Below are 23,083 nucleotides of genomic sequence, written 5' to 3'. Positions count from 1 at the left end.
CAAAGTCGCAAAAAAACAAATTGAATAAGAAAAGTTTTCAAATGAGTCTTTTATTTTTTGTCCCCGTAAATTCAAATAGAACAGTGTGAACATAGAGGAAAATGGAGAGTAAAGGGAAGCTAGGACTTACTATAACTGACCATGAGTCTTGAACATTACTGACTCTAATATCAAGTTACTTTTAATAGATAATTCCTAGAAATGCATTCTGTCTAATAAAGATACATCCAGTATAGCCATTTAAAGCATGCCTACCCAGATTTAAAGCTAAATAGGGACGCCTGGGTAGCTCAGTCGGTTAAGCGTCCAACTTCAGCTCAGGTCCCGGGTTCTCCCAGTTCGTGGGTTTGAGCTCCTTGTCAGGCTCTGTGCTGACAGCTCAGAGCCTAGAGTCTGCTTCAGATTCTGTGTCTCCCTCTCTCTCTGTCCCTACCTCTCTCGTGCTCTGTCTCTGTCTCTCAAAAATGAATAAACATTAAAAATATATAAAGTTAAATACTCAACAATTATGAAGTGTGACTATAAACCATTCATTTCATCTTTGCTTTGATGATTACCTAAAAATTAATGTAAGATTCTTAAATTTGGGGTTGTTTTTCCCAACAGAGAATTAATTGCCAATGCAGATGAGTAACTTATTAATATGTCATCTTTAGATTCATAACATTTCCAAGAGGAATCATGAAGCTATCAGCACTTTTGGAAGATTTCTCCAGATAGAAATTAGGCCACAAGGGGTTTTTCTTCCCCTTTCTTAAGTTCACCCCTTGTGGGGAAAAGATCATTTAAATTTGGCTGTGAAAGCTGATCATCATTGGCAGAACAAGTCTTTTTTGTGTTGTTGATACTCCGTTCAGAAAACACTGAAGATCCAGCCTACCCTTCAGTGTAAAGATCTGCCTTTCAGGGTAATGGAGGCAAGGACTAAGGATCATATAACCTAGACTTCCCCAAACCAGAGCACAGATGACAAACCAAGAAGAGGGGGCTCCTACATTTTTCTCCAGGCTGACTGTATGTCACGAAAAGTAAGTCTGCTCATACACTTGAGGGATGCGAAAACGTTACGCTCTGTTAAATTAATTAAACAAGGAAGCCATGAGCCTGATGTGGCTCTCATGCCATGGTGGCCTATATAAGCAAACCAAAATCTAAACCGTAAATGCCTCAAGGTTACAAAGTCAAGACTCTAAGGACAACCAATCACAAACCGCCAACTAAGCTCTAAGCTATAACCAAACAAATGATTTCCTTTCTTTGCTTCTGCGTTTTCTCTAGAAAAGTCTTTCCTCTTTGCTCCTGTGAGCTGGCAATCCTACTAACCACTTCCTAACCACTGTCCCATTTGAATTGATTCTTGCTCAAATGAGGTTTAAGCAATTTTAATATGCCTCAGTTTCTTTTAACAACAGCATTATTTGGAGAGAGACAGAAAGAGAGAAAGAGAGAGAGGGAGAGAGAGATGTGTGTGTGTGTGCGTACGTGTGTGTGTGTGTGTGTGTGTGTGTGTGTGTGTCTGATGATCAATAGTTAAGACTGGGTTCTTTCTGATACGAAATTGTGTTTACAGTCTTCTTCAAACATTTTGAATATAGGATTGATAAAAAATTAAACTATTTCAATTAAGAGAAAGAGACATTTTAGAAGGGCAAATAAACCCAAGTTGTTTGTTTTGGTCAACTTGACCATTTAAACTTTTAGAGATTGGCTATAATAGCCTAATGTCTACTTGTAATATTTAATTTAATTTTTTTTACACATCCACATTTGAAACCACATCACATAAACAATATATTAGTTTTAAAATATTGTTTATTTCTGTCCCCACATTTCATTAGACAGTTTTATTCAACCTCTTTAAGTGCATTTTTAACGTCACTGTCTTAATTGTTGCCAAAGCCAGGAGGTTCCGGAAGATGGCGGCGTAGGAGGACGCGGGGCTCACAGCGCGTCCTGCCGATCACTTAGATTCCACCTACACCTGCCTAAAGAACACAGAAAACCGCCAGAGGATTAGCAGAAGGGAGTCTCCGGAGTCAAGCGCAGACCAGAGGCCCACGGAAGAGGGTAGGAAGGGCGGCGAGGCGGTGCGCGCTCCACGGACTGGCGGGAGGGAGCCGGGGCGGAGGGGCGGCTCGCCGGCCAAGCAGAGCCCCCGAGTCTGGCTGGCAAAAGCGGAGGGGCCGGACGGACTGTGTTCCGACAGCAAGCGCGACTTAGCGTCTGGGAGGTCAGAAGTTAACAGCTCTGCTCGGAAAGCGGGAAGGCTGGAGGACAAAGGGAGGGAGAGCTGCTGAGCCCCCGGACGGCAGAGCTCAGCTTGGCGGGGAACAAAGGCGCCAGCGCCATCTCCCCCGCCCATCCCCCAGCCAAAATCCCAAAGGGAACCAGTTCCTGCCAGGGAACTTGCTCGCTCCGCGCAAACACCCAACTCTGTGCTTCTGCGGAGCCAAACCTCCGGCAGCGGATCTGACTCCCTCCCGCTGCCACAGGGCTCCTCCTGAAGTGGATCACCTAAGGAGAAGCGAGCTAAGCCTGCCCCTCCAGCCCCCGTGCACCTTGCCTACCCACCCCAGCTAATACGCCAGATCCCCAGCAACACAAGCCTGGCAGTGTGCGAGTAGCCCAGACGGGACACGCCACCCCACAGTGAATCCCGCCCCTAGGAGAGGGGAAGAGAAGGCACACAGCAGTCTGACTGTGGCCCCAGCAGTGGGCTGGGGGCAGACATCGGGTCGGACTGCGGCCCCGCCCACTAACTCCAGTTATACACCACAGCACAGGGGAAGTGCCCTGCAGGTCCTCACCACGCCAGGGACTCTCCAAAATGACCAAACGGAAGAATTCCCCTCAGAAGAATCTCCAGGAAATAACAACAGCTAATGAACTGATCAAAAAGGATTTAAATAATATAACAGAAAGTGAATTTAGAATAATAGTCATAAAATTAATCGCTGGGCTTGAAAACAGTATACAGGACAGCAGAGAATCTCTTGCCACAAAGATCGAGGGACTAAGGAACAGTCACGAGGAGTTGAAAAACGCTTTAAACGAATTGCAAAACAAAATGGAATCCACGATGGCTCGGCTTGAAGAGGCAGAGGAGAGAATAGGTGAACTAGAAGATAAAGTTATGGAGAAAGAGGAAGCTGAAAGAAAGAGAGATAAAAAAATCCAGGAGTATGAGGGGAAAATTAGAGAACTAAGTGATACACTAAAAAAAAATAATATACGCATAATTGGTATCCCAGAGGAGGAAGAGAGAGGGAAGGGTGCTGAAGGGGTACTTGAACAAATTATAGCTGAGAACTTCCCTGAACTGGGGAAGGAAAAAGGCATTGAAATCCAAGAGGCACAGAGAACTCCCTTCAGACGTAACTTGAATCGATCTTCTGCACGACATATCATAGTGAAACTGGCAAAATACAAGGATAAAGAGAAAATTCTGAAAGCAGCAAGGGATAAACGTGCCCTCACATATAAAGGGAGACCTATAAGACTCGTGACTGATCTCTCCTTTGAAACTTGGCAGGCCAGAAAGGCTTGGCACGATATCTACAGTGTGCTAAACAGAAAAAATATGCAGCCGAGAATCCTTTATCCAGCAAGTCTGTCATTTAGAATAGAAGGAGAGATAAAGGTCTTCCCAAACAAACAAAAACTGAAGGAATTTGTCACCACTAAACCAGCCCTACAAGAGATCCTAAGGGGGATCCTGTGAGACAAAGTACCAGAGACATCACTACAAGCATAAAACATACAGACATCACAATGACTCTAAACCCGTATCTTTCTATAATAACACTGAATGTAAATGGATTAAATGCGCCAACTAAAAGACATAGGGTATCAGAATGGATAAAAAAACAAGACCCATCTATTTGCTGTCTACAAGAGACTCATTTTAGATCTGAGGACACCTTTAGATTGAGAGTGAGGGGATGGAGAACTATTTATCATGCTCCTGGAAGCCAAAAGAAAGCTGGAGTAGCCATACTTATATCAGACAAACTAGACTTTAAATTAAAGGCTGTAACAAGAGATGAAGAAGGGCATTATATAATAATCACAGGGTCTATCCACCAGGAAGAGCTAACTATTATAAATGTCTATGCGCCAAATACCCGAGCCCCCAGATATATAAAACAATTACTCATAAACATAAGCAACCTTATTGATAAGAATGTGGTCATTGCAGGGGACTTTAACACCCCACTTACAGAAATGGATAGATCATCTAGACACACAGTCAATAAAGAAACAAGGGCCCTGAATGATACATTGGATCAGATGGACTTGACAGATATAGTTAGAACTCTGCATCCCAAAGCAACAGAATATACTTTCTTCTCGAGTGCACATGGAACATTCTCCAAGATAGATCATATACTGGGTCACAAAACAGCCCTTCATAAGTTTACAAGAATTGAAATTATACCATGCATACTTTCAGACCACAATGCTATGAAGCTTGAAATCAACCACAGGAAAAAGTCTGGAAAACCTCCAAAAGCATGGAGGTTAAAGAACACCCTACTAACGAATGAGTGGGTCAACCAGGCAATTAGAGAAGAAATTAAAACATATATGGAAACAAACGAAAATGAAAATACAACAATCCAAACGCTTTGGGATGCAGCGAAGGCAGTCCTGAGAGGAAAATACATTGCAATCCAGGCCTATCTCAAGAAACAAGAAAAATCCCAAATACAAAATCTAACAGCACACCTAAAGGAAATAGAAGCAGAACAGCAAAGGCAGCCTAAACCCAGCAGAAGAAGAGAAATAATAAAGATCAGGGCAGAAATAAACAATATAGAATCTAAAAAAACTGTAGAGCAGATCAACGAAACCAAGAGTTGGTTTTTTGAAAAAATAAACAAAATTGACAAACCTCTAGCCAGGCTTCTCAAAAAAGAAAAGGGAGATGACCCAAATAGATAAAATCATGAATGAAAATGGAATGATTACAACCAATCCCTCAGAGATACAAACAATTATCAGGGAATACTATGAAAAATTATATGCCAGCAAATTGGACAACCTGGAAGAAATGGACAAATTTCTAAACACCCACACTCTTCCAAAACTCAATCAGGAGGAAATAGAAAGCTTGAACAGACCCATAACCAGCGAAGAAATTGAATCGGTTATCAAAAATCTCCCAACAAATAAGAGTCCAGGACCAGATGGCTTCCCAGGGGAGTTCTACCAGACATTTAAAGCAGAGATAATACCTATCCTTCTCAAGCTATTCCAAGAAATAGAAAGGGAAGGAAAACTTCCAGACTCATTCTATGAAGCCAGTATTACTTTGATTCCTAAACCAGACAGAGACCCAGCAAAAAAAGAGAACTACAGGCCAATATCCCTGATGAATATGGATGCAAAAATTCTTAATAAGATACTAGCAAATCGAATTCAACAGCATATAAAAAGAATTATTCACCATGATCAAGTGGGATTCATTCCTGGGATGCAGGGCTGGTTCAACATTCGCAAATCGATCAACGTGATACATCACATTAACAAAAAAAAAGAGAAGAACCATATGATCCTGTCAATCGATGCAGAAAAGGCCTTTGACAAAATCCAGCACCCTTTCTTAATAAAAACCCTTGAGAAAGTCGGGATAGAAGGAACATACTTAAAGATCATAAAGGCCATTTATGAAAAGCCCACAGCTAACATCATCCTCAACGGGGAAAAACTGAGAGCTTTTTCCCTGAGATCAGGAACACGACAGGGATGCCCACTGTCACCGCTGCTATTTAATATAGTGCTGGAAGTTCTAGCATCAGCAATCAGACAACAAAAGGAAATCAAAGGCATCAAAATTGGCAAAGATGAAGTCAAGCTTTCGCTTTTTGCAGATGACATGATATTATACATGGAAAATCCGATAGACTCCACCAAAAGTCTGCTAGAACTAATACATGAATTCAGCAAAGTTGCAGGATACAAAATCAATGTGCAGAAATCAGTTGCATTCTTATACACTAACAATGAAGCAACAGAAAGACAAATGAAGAAACTGATCCCATTCACAATTGCACCAAGAAGCATAAAATACCTAGGAATAAATCTAACCAAAGATGTAAAAGATCTGTATGCTGAAAACTATAGAAAGCTTATGCAGGTAATTGAAGAAGATATAAAGAAATGGAAAGACATTCCCTGCTCATGGATTGGAAGAATAAATATTGTCAAAATGTCAATACTACCCAAAGCTATCTACACATTCAATGCAATCCCAATCAAAATTGCACCAGCATTCTTCTCGAAACTAGAACAAGCAATCCTAAAATTCATATGGAACCACAAAAGGCCCCGAATAGCCAAAGTAATTTTGAAGAAGAAGACCAAAGCAGGAGGCATCACAATCCCAGACTTTAGCCTCTACTACAAAGCTGTCATCATCAAGACAGCATGGTATTGGCACAAAAACAGACACATAGACCAATGGAATAGAATAGAAACCCCAGAACTAGACCCACAAACGTATGGCCAACTCATCTTTGACAAAGCAGGAAAGAACATCCAATGGAAAAAAGACAGTCTCTTTAACAAATGGTGCTGGGAGAACTGGACAGCAACATGCAGAAGGTTGAAACTAGACCACTTTCTCACACCATTCACAAAAATAAACTCAAAATGGATAAAGGACCTGAATGTGAGACAGGAAACCATCAAAACCTTAGAGGAGAAAGCAGGAAAAGACCTCTCTGACCTCAGCCGTAGCAATCTCTTACTCGGCACATCCCCAAAGGCAAGGGAATTAAAAGCAAAAGTGAATTACTGGGACCTTATGAAGATAAAAAGCTTCTGCACAGCAAAGGAAACAACCAACAAAACTAAAAGGCAACCAACGGAATGGGAAAAGATATTTGCAAATGACACATCGGACAAAGGGCTAGTATCCAAAATCTATAAAGAGCTCATCAAACTCCACACCCGAAAAACAAATAACCCAGTGAAGAAATGGGCAGAAAACATGAATAGACACTTCTCTAAAGAAGACATCCGGATGGCCAACAGGCACATGAAAAGATGTTCAACGTCGCTCCTTATCAGGGAAATACAAATCAAAACCACACTCAGATACCACCTCACGCCAGTCAGAGTGGCCAAAATGAAGAAATCAGGAGACTATAGATGCTGGAGAGGATGTGGAGAAACAGGAACCCTCTTGCACTGTTGGTGGGAATGCAAATTGGTGCAGCCGCTCTGGAAAGCAGTGTGGAGGTTCCTCAGAAAATTAAAAATAGACCTACCCTATGACCCAGCAATAGCACTGCTAGGAATTTATCCAAGGGATACAGGAGTACTGATGCATAGGGGCACCTGTACCCCAATGTTTATAGCGGCACTCTCAACAATAGCCAAATTATGGAAAGAGCCTAAATGTCCATCAACTGATGAATGGATAAAGAAATTGTGGTTTATATACACAATGGAATACTACGTGGCAATGAGAAAGAATGAAATATGGCCTTTTGTAGCAACATGGATGGAACTGGAGAGTGTGATGCTAAGTGAAATAAGCCATACAGAGAAAGACAGATACCATATGGTTTCACTCTTATGTGGATCCTGAGAAACATAACAGAAACCCATGGGGGAGGGGAAGGAAAAAAAAAAAAAAAAAAGAGGTTAGAGTGGGAGAGAGCCAAAGCATAAGAGACTGTTAAAAACTGAGAACAAACTGAGGGTTGATGGGGGGTGGGAGGGAGGGCAGGGTGGGAGGGAGGGCAGGGTGGGTGATGGGTATTGAGGAGGGCACCTTTTGGGATGAGCACTGGGTGTTGTATGGAAACCAATTTGACAGTAAATTTCATATATTAAAAAAATAAAATTAAATTAAAAAAAAAAATAAATAAATAAATAAATAAATAAATAAATAAATAAATAAATAAAAAATTGTTGCCAAAGCCACTTTTTGAGCAGTTTTTAAAGATATTAACTTTTCATTCCCATCTCAGTGCCTTGAAACACAGCCCTTTCTAAATTCTAGTTTGATCCTATTACATGTTACTGGAAATTTATCCAAAGCCTAAGTACTCTTTCACGTAACATTAGAAGTTGTTTGTTCTGTTCATTTGTGCTGTAAGTGTATATTAAAGATCTCCAAAATACAGCCACTTATTTATTCAATTGATCTTTAAAGTGATCTTTAAAAGACTTGCATACAATGACTTTTAAAAGAGATAATTACTAAATTACTTTGTTTTGCCAATTCATATAGGGGACCTTGATAAGTACCCAAAGCTGGCATTCAAGTCCATTCCCAACCAATACATTTTTCTGAAGAACTCTGCTTTTTCAAACTAAAGGGGTCTGAAATACAGAGACTTCATAAAGATTCTGGCATAAAGCAACTTACTCTTTTCTGAGGAATAATTTTTTTTTAATTCTTTTATCTTGGACTCAATTTAGATATATATATATTTTTTTTTTTTTTAAGTTTATTCATTTTTCAGAGAGAGAAAGAGAGAGTGTGAGCAGGGGAGGGGCAGAGACAGAGGGAGACACAGAATCTGAAGCAGGCTCCAGGCTCCAAGCTATCAGCACAGTGCCCGATGCAGGGCTCAAACTCAGGAGCCCAGCCGTGAGATCATGACCTGAGCCTAAGTTGGATTCTTAACCAACTGAGCCACCGGGGCGCCCCTCTGAGGAATAATTTCGAGGACGGATCTGGCTTTATATTGGGACAGTCATGATAGGTGCAGAGTCAGCAAAGGTAAGGAGGCTGAAATGCAGACCAAGTGTAAAACTACTTAGGAGAAAGTTTAATTGAATGGCAGCAAGGTTCATGGCATAAGACATGAAGGTGTGCTATAGAAAAGAAAAAAAAACTGTTCTTGACAGGTTGGAAAAAGTTGAATCTAAAAAGATGTAACTTACTATATGGACAAACTTAAAGTCTATAACCTAGATTTCACAATATAATTGCCTAGGTACAGAAAAAAAAAAAAAAGAAAATCTGTTATAAACTCAGTACAGACAGGCAGAAAGATAGACAATTTCTCACAAACTTCGGAGGCTAGGTTTAAGACCATTTAGCGCAATTTGCAGGTCGTAGTGCCAAAGAAAAATGCAGGGCTGCTTAAAAATTAAGCGTTTTAAGACAGCAAGAACAGAGCATTAATCTTTTGAAGCATGACTCCCTGGGTGACTGCACAGACCCTGCAACCGTGAAGTTGGCCCTGCACTGGCTATTATTTTAAAGAGGACTTATTCAGAGAGGACTCCTATCTACCTGCTCAGCACAAAAACTTCAGCACAAGCACAGAGCCTGGAACAAAAGAGCACTCAGTGGGTACAGATATCTGTTGAATGAAAGAACAGTCCAGAAGAAAGAGTGGTGAGCCTGTACACATCTCCTTACTAAATAAAAAATAGCACTCTGTCATCAAAAGGGAATACGCTTTAATCGTAAGACATATTTTCAGTATTTAAAGAATACTATGACTTGAAGAGGATTTACTCCTTCAAACTTTATTTTAAAAAATAAAGTCATTAGAAAACCCTAAATACCCAAATTAGGCAAAGTTCTTCCATTTACTCTGTAAAACAGTTTCACATCAAAAGGTAAACAGTTGCATTGAAATCAAAGTAAATAATTAAAGTTTCTTAATGCCCCAAAATAGATTCCATGACCCACTATAAACCCAGAAAATGAACAAAACCGAAAATCTGTGAATAATGGTACAAATTAGATCAATGTTGATATTCTATCTATATTTCTACACAAGTTGTTTCATTTATGTGGAAAAGCCTACAAGTTAATTCTTTAAGAACTTGCTCTGGTTTTGTACAAATTTACAAAAATAAAACCTAATTATGGAAACATCAAACAAACAGGATGAGCTGTTTTTTTAAGATGCGAATGAAATATTTACATCTTTCTACAAATTCTGTTTTGTGGAAACACTATAACAGTGAATCTTACTTGCATTAAGAAACTGCATTTAAAATCTAAAACAAAAATCAGCAAATGTTCCTTAGGAAGAAAATGAGGAAAATCATTGGAACGTGAAAAAATTGTGATTTAAATATGGATACCCAGGGTTGTCAGTTTGTGACATAATCAATATGTCATGCTTGAAGTAATACAAAATAATATTTAGTTATTCAGAAATAACTACTATCTTTAATATAGAATCTTCCATTATGAATGGCACACTAAAAAAGAGGGTCTGGTCCCACAAGTAAATAAGTTGGAGAAACACTGTATACTATACCTTTGTCTAGTATATTCATAATTACTTCAGCATATTACCAGTTCTGAGTGGCCCTGCAGTAAAGTTAGGTGTTTACCTTTGTTTAACCTTTGTTAGAATGTCCCAAACTTATTTGAACTTGGTACCTATTTTTATGTAAGGGGAAAGGGTGGCTTATTTACTTGTTTTATTTTTCACATAAAATTATAAACACTTTGAAATGGTAGTTTCTGGAGTTTACTTTGAGAATTGTAGCTCTATACCGATCAAACATGAACAAACAGGAATATTGACTGTGCTTGCATTTAGTATTCAGGAGTTTTCATAATTCATTTTACAGTTAAATTTTATCCATTTCTGCAAAGGTAATGTTTATGCAAATGTACTGCCTGAACTTGGGAAGTTAATGCTCTTGCCCTTCTGGCTCTTCCTTATACCACACTTTGAGCTTTGTGTCTGGTGCAGGACATTGGCTAACTGTAGTGTAATACAAGTTATCAACCTGGATAATGGGGAGGCTTGAAACCGTTCTCGAAGATGTATAATCCAAGGACTGCAGGTGATTTGGGGCACGATGGTCGCTGTGCCACATTAAACTGTTGTCTTTTGGCTCCAAACCTGCCCTTCCATATCCTACCTTGTAAATAAAGCCTGGGCTGGGACTCTGCATATTTTATTTCTCTTTAGAAATAAAAAGTTGGAGATCTGGCCAGCTGGAGTCCTGGTAGGTTTAGCCAATCAGGGGGTGAGGATGCTGGAGGGAAATAGGAAGGTGAGTGGAGTGGAGAAGGATCTCACTTGTGCCTGTTTTCTTGCCCTCAGTTGTCACCCCAGCAGTGACACTTCACCTGGCAGTAGCCTTTGTCTCCAGCAACAGTTGTTTCCAGTTTCTCTCTTTTCTATACAATCAGAGTTGGTCTTATAGCACCTGCCAGATAGTGCCTCCTAAGAGATCTCTGATCCCCAGCTCTGAAGGATCCCCCCGCCAAACCAACATCCAGGGGTACCAGTTCATCCTGTCGATATTCCCCTCCTCAGAGGTCTGATTCCCAATTTGTGGGCTCCCTCCTCAAAGCCTGTAGAGTCTGACAACCTCAGCCTCTTCGCCAACCTTATCATCATGTAGAGGAGAATGACTTTATTTTATGAGGCCCATGAGGACAGAACTAGAAATAGTGGATTGAAGTAAGAGGTTACAATAATTAGAGGTGCCAAAAACCTGAAGGGACTGCACTGAATTCCCTATCCATTAATCACAAGGATTTGCCACGAAATTAACGGAACATGTGTCCTTATTACTACTCCCAACACACTGTTTTACTTTTTTATTGTTGCTAGTTTGTCGACTTTCCTTGAGGGCAGCGAATGAGTTTATTTATCTTTGTATTCCCAGGACCTAGTGAGATCTGTAATAGTAAGTACCCAAAACATATGTTCTTGAGGCAACATGGCATATTAGAAAAATCACAGGATTTCCAATCAGTTTCTGGAGCGTGATCATGAGCAAGATCACACAATTTTTCTAAGTTGTATTCTTCCCAGAGAGGAGAGTTGCAGGAAGGAAGTGGCCAATGGTTTTCAGCACCCTGGGTGAGTAAGATTATTTAATCTTCCCAAGCCTAACCCTTCCAAGAGAAATCTCTGCAGCTTCTAACACGAAGCAAATGTCATGTAATAGAAAATGCCCACTGGATTCAGTAGGAAGATCACCAGAGACCTACTTTGAAACAAGTACCAATGGGGGTTGAAGGTTGCAGTAAGCCAAATATTGCATTAGACGTAAAGAAGAGGAATGGGAATCCGATCTCATCCAGCAGCTTTTAGGATTATTTATTGTAAATAGAGGGGATGGGCAATAGTTACAATTAGCTGTTGTTCAAAGGGCTTTGGTTTATTACCTTAAATAGGGGATGAGTTGAGCATCTTGCATTTAATTGTTTAAAGAAAACAGGCAAGATACAGATGTTAGCAAGGGAAGGGAATAATCTAGAGCAAGGTCTCTGAGGAGGCTTCTAAGAGGAAAATGGCATGGGAACAAAAATGAACAGATTTGTTCGAGACAAAAACAGAAGGGCAACAACTTTTTCAATTTAATGGGGTTATAGGGAAAAAAGAATAATGTGGATACAGACAATGTTATAGACTTACAGGTGGGAAGGAACTGAGGTAGCCCCAGTCTGGGCTTTTAAAAGCAACTGGCGGCCCAGCACCATGATCAAACAGCACAGGTCCCGTTAGCAGACTCTGTATTTAAGTCCCAGTGCCTAACCTCGGGCAAGTTGTTTAACCCACTAATGCCTTCTTTTCCCAGATGACAATAACCATGCTCTTATTCTCTCAGGTTGTTGCAAGAAGTTGATGATTTAATATATATGCACTCATCTAACAGTGCTGAGCATAAGCTCTACTGAAGCTTTAGCCACTCTCGGTGTGTGAAGCAAGAGTTGTCCTACTTCTGCTGAAAGTGTCTGGAGGACAGTGGGCTCAGAGATTTCAACAGAGGAGAGACAGTTTGAAGGACCACTGCCGAGTGAAAAAAAGAAAAAGCAAGGCAAACATAAAAGAGGTGGGAAGCAGTGGTGAAGACCCAGTTTAAGTTGGAGATGATGTCTAGGCAATTGTGACAATTCTCATATTTCCCCCTCTTTAGCCCGGTGATTGACAGGGATGAGGCAGATAGCTGGATAGACCCAACTGGAAGTCATGACAGGAAAAACAACCAGGAGATGGAACTGAGAACCCGATGACAGGCTGAAGTGAAGGACCATGGAACTAAGTTAGAGGTCCACAGAAAGAGGGCAGAGTTGAGGACTAAACTCTGTTTATTGTATCATGTGCTTGTCTGAGCAAGAGTACTGGCAGAACAGGCAATTGTGGTAAACCCAGCAGCCCTGATCCCACAGTGGCACTGGGGGGTGGGGGGAGGGGGCCGCAGGGGAGGACAAAGAGAATTGTGACGCGGCCGGGCGGGGCTCCGGGGTGTCGCGTGGTGTACCCCTCAGTGACTTGGTCCTGGTCAGGACCAGGGACTTTTGCCGAGCGGGGGATGCTCCAAGGCTCTGCAGCATGTGTCTGTGCTGTAGGGGGGACGAAGCCATCCAAGTGAACCCCGTGAGTTCTCCAAGACCCCAAACCCAACTTGTCTGCCCCTTTCCCGGGCCATGTGCCTGGGACACTTGCGATTACTGATCACTGGCGATTACGGCCAGTGTGGGCGCTTTGGTGCTGGGGGGCTGAGAATCCCGGGTGAGGTAGACAGGCTAGATCCTGAGCCGGTTCCTGAAGGAGGAAAAGCCTCCCTTTGTGCCCACTAGAAACCAGGCACCCTCAGTCGTTTGTCCCGGAGGTGGGATGGGGCTTACAGAAGTGGGGGTGGGGCAGAATACGTTTCTCAATATTCAGATGGGGAGGAGATTGCTTTTGGGTCTTTGGGCTAAACAACTGGAGCAAAATGAGGGGAGCGGAAGGTATTTAAAGCACAATTTAGAAATTAGTGGAAGGTGTGGGAACCCCAGAAAGTAAAGCCAAGCTCCCTGTGTCTCAGAAAACCATACTACTTGCTGGGGTTCCTTAATCATCCTGAGGACCAGCAGAAACATAATATTCTGATTGCTCATACCTGTCTTTCCTTCCATGATAAATCTCAGTATGCTACGTGGTCTTTGTAATATGATTCAGAGCTGACTCTTTTTTCTCGTGATATTATTGCCATCTTCCACTCTGATTTTCACCTTCATGTTCTTATTCTGATCCTGCCTTTTGCAAATTGAGATAATAAGCATATATTACATAAATAAAAAGCAGTAGCATAGGCTTCCCATTATAATAACTGAATAGTTGTTTGCTCATGATTTTTATGGTTTTGTTTTAATTTTACATATTATATAGGAAGGGCCAAGACAGCCACGCCCTTCAGATGTCACCGCACGGCAGGTAATGTTTAAATAAATAACTCTGGGGACATTTGGGTGGCTCGGTTTGTTGAGTGTCCAGCTTCAGCTCAGGTCATGGTCTCATGGTTCCTGAGCTCGAGCCCCACAGCAGGCTCACTGCTGTCAGTGCAGAGCCCGCTTCAGATCCTCTGTCTCCCTCTCCCTCTGTGCCTTCCCCACTCATGCTGTCACTCTGAAAAATAAAAAAATAAATAATTCTGGGTACTTCAAGATTGTGACTTTATCTTGTTCTTTTACGCGCAGGGGTCTCTAATATGATAGAACTTTTACTAGCTAGATACTTCTGTGTTATCTTTCACAGGACTGTGACTACTATTAGGATGAGTCTTCATGAGAATAACCTAAATGCTTTGTATTCTTGGTTTTTTTAACATAATAGGAATAGAATGGCTGGATAATAGGACAAGACGATTTTTCATTGTTATAAAGTAATACCGCGTAGTTTTCAAAGCAATTATACCAATTGCACTCCCACTGGAAGTGGATAAAATTTTTATTATGCACGTACTCTGCATCCTAATACTCTTCCTCATCTTCAAAGTGTTCTAGTTTGATCCCTTAAGGTCTCTGTTACTTAAAGATGGCATAAAATGGGAACATAAAAATTTCTGCTTGGCATATGCAGTGTTTAAAGTAACTAAAGAATGTGCATAAATTTTGTTTTCTTATTTCTATAAAGGAAATTCCTTTGGGGGTTTTAATGACATTATTTTCATTTTATTGTTTTTAAGTTTTGTTTGTTTGTTTGTTTTGAGAGAAAGAGAGAGACAGACAGAAGCAGAGAGAGAGGGTGAGAGAGAATCCTAAGAGTTGGGCACTTAACCCAACTGACTGAACCAACCTGACTGAACCAGCCCCATGCCCCAAATGAATATCACTTCAAAATAAAACACACACACACACACACACACACACACACACACACACATATATATATATATATATATATATATGAGTCTGGGGTCCCATAGTTGGTGAAATGGGAATCGAGAGTAAATAGTCTCGGGCCCCTGGGTGACTCAGTCGGTGAGCACTCGACTCTTGATTTCAGTTCAGGTTATGATCTCACAGTTTGTGAGAGAGAGCTCCACGTGAGGCTCCATGCTGACAGAGCAAGGCCTGCTTGGGATTCTCTCTCTCTCTCTCTCTCTCTTTCTCTCTCTGCCCCTCCTCCATTCTTCCTCTCAAAATAAATAAACTTTAAAAAAGAGAGAGAAAGAGAAAGAGAGAGATGAAACAGGCTCATTTGAAAACTCTAGGGATGCTCTAGGGTGTTTTCTTCATCTAGGAACCACACATTTGAAAAAGGATTTTTTTCCTACTTTTACATAGCTATGTACTGGTTGTATTTATATTTTTTACTGACATTAAAAATATACAATCAGCATGTTAACTTTTTGTTATAAAAAGTATTATTTGTTTTCCTTCCTTTTAATTTTCCAAAAGTTCAGAGATAAACGTATTGAGAATATGCAAAACCTAAGGAAACAGAAGAGGAAACTTAGTAAACGGTTTACAAGACCTGCACCTATTCCAGAACCAGGACTCCTAGTAAGTACAACATAGAGACTTCACTGAAATCAACAGCTCCTTAAATGCAAAACACATCCTTATTTTTAATTTATGCAGTACTCTAAATTTTGGGTTTCCCTTTTCCTTTGAGAAATGTGTAATAGTAGTCTGGGAAGTCACCTTAAAACTCCTCTAATCAAATTCTCATCTATTATTTAAATCTCTCTCTCTCTCTCTCTCTCTCTCTTTGGCTGGGTAAAGTGTACTTTATCGATGGTACATGACAAGGTAGGGCTCTTTAAGCCCCTCTCCTTCTTCAGGGGCTCTACGATGAATTTCAGCCCAGATTTTCAGTGTGTTGGCGGATGAGTTGGGGCAAGGACTCCCCGGCAGCTGAGGGCTTCTCTCTTCCTCTTGTCCTCTCCCTGGGTCTGGGGGTTCTCATTCTTTGGAGGACATGTGGACCATAAGGCCTACCACCCAGATGCTGTAGCTGAATTCATTGTTGTACCAGGAAATGAGCTTGACAAAGTGGTCCCTGAGAGCAATGCCAGCCCCAGCATCAAAGGTGGAAGAGTGGCTGTCACTATTAAAGTTGCAGGAGACAACCAGGTCAGTGTAGCCCACCTTCTTGATGTCATCATATTTGACAGCTTTCCCCAGGAAGATCAGATTCATGACTGACACACTGGGGGTGTGGACATGGATCATGCCAGTGAGCTTCCCATTCAGCTCAAGGATGACCTTGCACACAGTCTTGGTGATGCCAATAGAAGCTCCTCAGCCATCATGCCACAGCTTCCCAGAGGTCCAAGGTCTTTTGGATGGCAGTTATGGCATGCACTGTGGTCCTAAGTCCCTCCATGACATGAAAGTTGTCATAGATGACATTGGCCCAAGGGGCCCAGCAGTTGGTGATGCAGGAGGCATTGCCAATAACCTTGAAGGAGTTGTCATACTTCTCATGGTTCACACCCATCATAAACATGGAGGCATTAGCAGAAGAGACAGATATGATGACCTTCTTGTCTCCACCCTTCAAGCACGCCCCAGCCTTCTCCATGGTAGTGAAGACACCAGTGAACTCCACAACATATTCAGCAAAAGCATCACCCCATTTGATGTTGGTGGGATCTTGCTCCTGCAAGATGGAGATGGGCTTTCCGTCAATAACACATTTCAGTTCTCAGCCTTGACTGTGCCATTGCATTTGCCAGGGTAGAATCATCATACTGGAACATGTAGAACATGTAGTTGAGATCAATGAAACAGTAATAGATGGTGATGATATCTGGTTTTTCAGAGTTAAAAGCAGCGCTGATGACCAGGAACCCATTATGTCCAAATACATTTATTTTAACCTTCACCATTATATCTCAGGGACCTAGCTGGCACTTCACAAAAAGAAGTGGCTCTCTGTCCAATGGAGAGAAGTAGAGAGCCTATTTAAATCTCCTTTGCAGATTGTTTCCTGGAGATGATGGGGTTTACTGAAAAGACTAAAATCTTATATACCACATCACTCTGGTTTTCAGTTTTTGCTTTACCATATATGACCTCGACTTCCCCAAATCATTACTTAAATCTTTTGGATTGTATTATTTAGAAAATAAATTACAAAAACTCCTGCCAAATAGTTATTCAGCCTAGGCTTGATCACTTGCAACATCAGAACAATCTACACCAATTACAGCTTATTCCATTTTTGCATATATTTGATGTGGATTTACTTACTTATTTACTCACTTACTTATTTACTTATTTACTTACTTATTTATATATTTCTTTAGTTTTTTTTTAAGTTTATTTTACTTATTTTGAGAAAGAGAGAGAGCATGGGAGGGGCAGACAGAGAGGGAGAGAGAGAGAATTCCGAGTAGGCTCCACACTGTCAGCGTGGAGCCTGGTGTGGAGCGCAAACTCACAAGATCATGACCTGAGCTGAAATCAAGAGTTGGATGCTTAACTGACTGAGCCCCTATTGTTGACAAGAATTCAAAAGTGCTTCCACATAACATGTCATAATGCCTCCATGAGCCTTTTACATGTAGTATTAATTATATTTCTTGTACCCAGACATGAATCCAATTGCCCTCCATTTTAAAGCCCTTCAGATACTTGAAGACAACTGTTACCTTCCTTCATATTTATGGTTTTTTTCAGGGTGAAAATCCCCATTTTCCTCATACATTCCTCTTCCAACTTAGTAGTGAGCCCTGGCCTTATTCAGGCAATCTCCAGGATTAGGATTATATTATATTTAATTACAGAAAAATTTGGGAAAAATTTTATTTCCAATAATTATGATTTTTTTCCTGTTGGTTTTCTTTTTGAAAGAAAATATTTTACAAGCACAACTAATGAATAATTATGTAAAGCAGGAATTGCTAACTTTAGCTCTTTATAACAGAAACTCAACTTCAGTGGTTTAATCATATAAGAGTATATGTTGTCTCCAAAGAAGAACTCCTGACCTAGGCAGTCTACAACTGACATGTTGGCTCCAAAAATCACCAAAGAAGTCCCAGGTTCCCTCTGTCTTTATGATCCTTCAAACTTCTCATATGATTTTTATTCTCATGGTCTCAAAAAGGCTTCCACAATGGTAGACACAGTGTCTACATTCCAAGAGAAAAAATTATAGGACAGAGGACAAAGAGCTCATACCAGCAGTTGAGTCAACTATAATAAATTTTATCAATAAAATTAAATTACTAAATTCTAAAATAGAAAGCACCAGGCCCAGATAGGTTCCCTGGTGAACTCTACCAGACATTTAAAAGGGAAATTATACGAGTTCTCTACAATCTCTTGCAGAAAATAGAAGCACAGAGAAAACTTCCTCACTTATTATGTGAGGCCAGCATTACTTACTCTAATACCTAAACCAAAGACATTATAAGAAAAGAAATGACAGACTACTGTCTCTCAAAGCACAGATACACAAATCTTCAATAAAATATTAAAACTTATATATATTGTTGGATTTAATTTGTTTTTATAGTTTTTAATTGTCCCACAGTTCTTAGGTATTCTATTCCCTTTTTTTCCCTCTCATCCTTTTTTCTTTTTTCTTTTTAGTTTGGATAGGTTTTTTTGACATAGTGTCAAGCTCCAATTCTTTTCTCTACTGTGTCAGTCTACTGATGAGAGCCCATCAATGGCATTCTTAATGTATGCCAATGTTTTAGATTTATAGCATTTGCTTTTAATTCTCTCTTAGAATTATCTTTTTTTTTCCTGACATTACTCATCTGTTTTTGCATCTTGTCCATTTTGCCAGTAGAGTCCTTAGTGTATTGATCATTTTTATTTCATTTTTAAATTCTTTTTAATGTTTATTTTTGAGAGACAGCAAGTGGAGGAGGGGAAGAGAGAAGGGGAGGGACAGAGAATCCCAAGCAGGCTACGCTGTTAGAGAGCCCGATGTGGGCTCACATGAACTGTGAGATCATGACTTAAGCTGAAATCAAGAGTTGGATGCTTAACTGAGCCACTCAGGCACCCCTGGTCATAATTATTTTAAATTCCCAACCTGATCATTCCAAAATCTCTACCATATCTGAGTCTGGATCTGATGCTTGCTTTATCTCTTCAGGCTGTTTTTTGTTTGTTTTTGTTTTTACTTTTTAGCATGTCTTATATTTTGTTGTTGTTGTTAAGGGCCAGACATGATACACTGAGTAAGTTAGAAACTGAGATAGACAAACCTTTAGTGTGAGATTTTGTGTTTATCTGGCTAGGATTTAGGCTATGTTTCCTGTTTGCTGTACCTGTAGTGTCAGAGGTGAAAATTTACTCTGGTGTCCTTATTTTTGTGTCTCCTCTTGTATTTGAGTTCCCCTGGAGACTCCTTCTAAGCAGGAACTGAGGCTTGCAGCATACGTTGGACTTTTCTGATACTGTATAGGAGCCTTACTAATGTGGTGGTAAACTGTGGGGGAAAGAGAAGCCTATTATGGCCTATGATTAGGTCTCAGGCTTTTAGTGAGTCTGTGCCCTTAGAACTATTGAGCTACATTTACCCTTAAGTGAAACAGGGAGTCTATAGGGAACTGGAGTTGGGTATTTCTCTCTGCCATGTAGAAGAGTCTGGATTCAGCTATTCCCCTTCCCCAGGTCAGTGAGGGTTTAATAAAGCCCAATTTGTTTAGGTTCTGATAAAATAGTTTCCCTTGAGGGCCCTATTAAGGAGAAGAGAGAGCCCTGGAGAATTTCAAAATAGTTGCTTTTCCCCTCCTACTGCTGGATGCGAAAGGAGGTTTTCCCCTGATTATCACAGTAAGACCTGGTGGGGCTCCTGGAGGTAAAACTCAAGGAAATATGGGGGCCTCCCTAAGACTGGCCCCCCACCCTGAGTTTTTAACTTTGAAGCTTATCCATACTGAGGTGCAGCAATTCGTCCATTAAAGTTTGAGTGTTCCTATTGGGACAGTGTTGGCTCCAGGAGCATCATTGGTCTCTCCAGGTTCCAGGACAGCAGTGTGTCCCATGACCTCAATTCTCTGATGGATGTAGAAGAGTTGTTGATTTTCAGTTGGTTCAACTTTTTTCTAATGAGGATGGGACTGATGATTTCCAAGTTCTTTTACACATCAGTCTGGAAACACTCACTTATATTTCTTTTGTCCAAATGGAGTCACTGGCCACCCCTAGCTGCAAGTATGTTTAGAGTGGTGAAAAATTCAACTGGCTTCTTTGCTGCTCTGAAGAGAATCAAGACTCCATTAGTGTGGAGGAAAGTGCCTTCCTTTTTCAGGCTGTGATGGTCTTCGTTCTAAAATTCACCCTCCTCTTTAGTTTTGGACTAACTACAAATTATTAGTAACAGTTTAACCCTTCAGCATCCCCCACCCCTTGATTTGTCTTTGCATAGTCAAAGGAGCTTTCGATTGCCACCTACAAATCCAGGATCCTCAACCTTACAGAGTTACTGCACTGTCTTAAATATCCACACAGCTCTTTCCTTGCTGATAGGCTAGTGTTTGTAATACCGCCACATAATCATGGCCTCTTAGATATGCATTGAAATATGCTCGCACAACGTATTTTACATCGGTACAGTTATGCCTTGGGAAAGTATAATAATAAGGGATATGAGGGAGAAGGCAGCAGTGACTCTTGCAACCACCTTTCTAGAGGGTATGGCAATTGTCACAACTTCTGAGCCTTTTAACTTTTAATTTATGGACACACATTAGTTTGGTTAATTTTTCCAACCTCATTGCCAGTTCAGGTATCTCCTGCCAGGAATCTTCTCTCCTTGTGACTTGCCACTCAACAACACACCGTTTAGGATTTCTCCATTAAAAAACTCCTTTTTTTTTTTTTCCTTGAGCTGACAGATTTTTTTTTTATAGAAGCATCTACAAGATTGTTCTATATCAATTATCCAACCAACTTACTTGAGCTTTCAGAGACAACTAAAATGTCTCCAAGTAAATGAAAATATAGAATATAAAATGTATGACATATGAGAAGCCTGAGTTCAATCTAGTACTTATTCTCCTTACTACAAGGATTCTGGAATTGTCTTCAAAGAATCTAGATATTTTCCTTTGGCAGTATTAGGTAGTCATGAGAGCTCTTATATCCTGTAAGAGAGAAAATGCACCCTTCTACCAAGAAAGAACATCAGGGGCCTCAAAGCCCCAAAGTACACCCTAGGCTAAAGGGCCTCTCCCCACTCCCCACAGGGCAATAATAGCAGGGAGGTACCGTGAAAACCCTGTTCTAGTGTTTCTTCTATATGTTGACCAAGAGGTTTACTGTATCATATTGAGGCTTGAACTCTCAGTGCTTCTCCAATGTGGTCAGGCCCAATTTTGTCTGATTTGGTTTGGTTTCGTCTGATTTCCAAATCATTGTGGACACGTGATCATTTTGTAACACATGGTCAAAATAAAATGTCACAGCATTTTCAAATTGTTTCAAGTGAACGTAAATGTTTACTCTCAATTTGTCTAACCGATCTTGTTGCAAAGCTGTAATGACGATAAGCACGCAAACCAGACCACACAGGGTAACACGGCATTCAACTGTACTGACCCTTGCACTTTTTCTTCTCTTACATCTTCTGCAAATTGCCGGGTTATCAACAGCATCCCTACTAATACCCTCTCCTCTTTTTCTTTATTCTTAAATTGACCTTTGGCTTCAGGAAAATATATAACAACAGTATTTGTACAACTTAAATGGTTTGGGATGAAAATAAAAACCTGAGTCCATACAGGTAAGTATTTTCAACATATGGAGTGTACCCAGGCGAACAGAGGATATGCCTGATAAGGCTAGAGCACCTAGATGTAAAAAGTTTGAAAGGTGTTTTTGTTTTGGTTTTTGTCTGTCTAAAGTCTCTATAACAAAATTGTCTCTTAATTATATCATTACTAATCATAATCATGGATATTAAAATAATCCTGAAATAGTATTTGATGGTTAAATTCCTGCCAATACTGGTATATGAACTCTTTCTATTTTCACTTATTTGTCCCTGGTGTTCACTTTAAGTCATTTCAAGACTTAAAACACTCTCAACAGATACCTATAATATGCTTTCACAACCACAAGCCATAAGACTGGAAAAGAAAAAAGAAAACCCCTATGCTTAACATCTCCATCATAGCCATTATGTTTAGAAACGACTTTAACCCTTCCACCAAACTGTTATTTTTCATTTCTACAAATTCTTCCTGCTTATAGTGTTTGTTACCTGACTCATAGGGGAAAAAAATCTTTATATCATATTCATTCCCTGTAATGAGTTATTTGATAATAGTGCCTTTCATATTTGGTTATTATCTGAATGTGACATTGCTATAATTTAGAATAGCATTTCCAGTTCTTTATAAAATTCTTTTTGTATAAGAAAGTATACTCCCTCTCGAGGCCTTTCCCAAATAATTTATAGCTTTATATAAAATTTTCTTTGTATACATTTTAATTGAATCTATTTTTCTTTATGTATTTTAATTTCTTCTAGTGGTCGTAAAGCTGGAATCTGTACAGAAGAAATCATGCCAGACCATAACATGCAGATTTATAACATCAAGTGGCATCTCATAATTTGACTTCATTTGAAAAATAAAGGCAATACTCTGTCATTTCAGCAAAATAAATGCAGTGCAACCATGTAACATCTAAACCACAGGGTCTAGAATTTTATTAAATACCATAATTCATTATCACCTTTTTTTTCCTGTGGTAAATTTGGGATTTTCTGCTTTTTCAACGAATAATAAAATATACAGGTCCTTAAAAATTATATACTCCTGTTTAAATTTTTGCATGGAAATATATCACCTATCTAAAGATATAGAATTATGCTTTAACAAAGGGGGAAAAGATATTTTCTCTGCTGTATATTTATAACGACTTGTGTTTAAATAAAATGTT

The 23,083-nt window shown here is 40.0% G+C and overlaps 1 protein-coding gene across 2 annotated transcripts; it reads left to right on the top strand.

The window, feature by feature from the left end:
• Nucleotides 1-12,910: 12,910 nt before the first annotated feature.
• CCDC179 (coiled-coil domain containing 179) lies at nt 12,911-22,875 on the top strand. Of its 2 annotated transcripts, none has more exons than XM_042905437.1 (5): nt 12,911-13,099; nt 14,112-14,156; nt 15,628-15,727; nt 16,203-16,300; nt 22,671-22,875. In XM_042905437.1, exons 1-5 carry the CDS (start codon nt 13,056-13,058, stop codon nt 22,756-22,758), a joined length of 375 nt encoding a protein of 124 aa, XP_042761371.1. In that variant the 5' UTR covers nt 12,911-13,055; the 3' UTR covers nt 22,759-22,875. The 2 variants fall into 2 exon arrangements, with proteins under 2 accessions (XP_042761371.1, XP_042761370.1); XM_042905436.1 differs by lacking the exon at nt 12,911-13,099 and adding an exon at nt 13,189-13,334 and having other exon boundaries at nt 15,623-15,727.
• Nucleotides 22,876-23,083: the final 208 nt, after the last annotated feature.

Source organism: Panthera leo, chromosome D1 (assembly GCF_018350215.1).
Source record: "Panthera leo isolate Ple1 chromosome D1, P.leo_Ple1_pat1.1, whole genome shotgun sequence".
NCBI classification, from domain to species: Eukaryota; Metazoa; Chordata; class Mammalia; order Carnivora; family Felidae; genus Panthera; species Panthera leo.
This window is presented reverse-complemented; position numbering and strand designations above follow the sequence as displayed.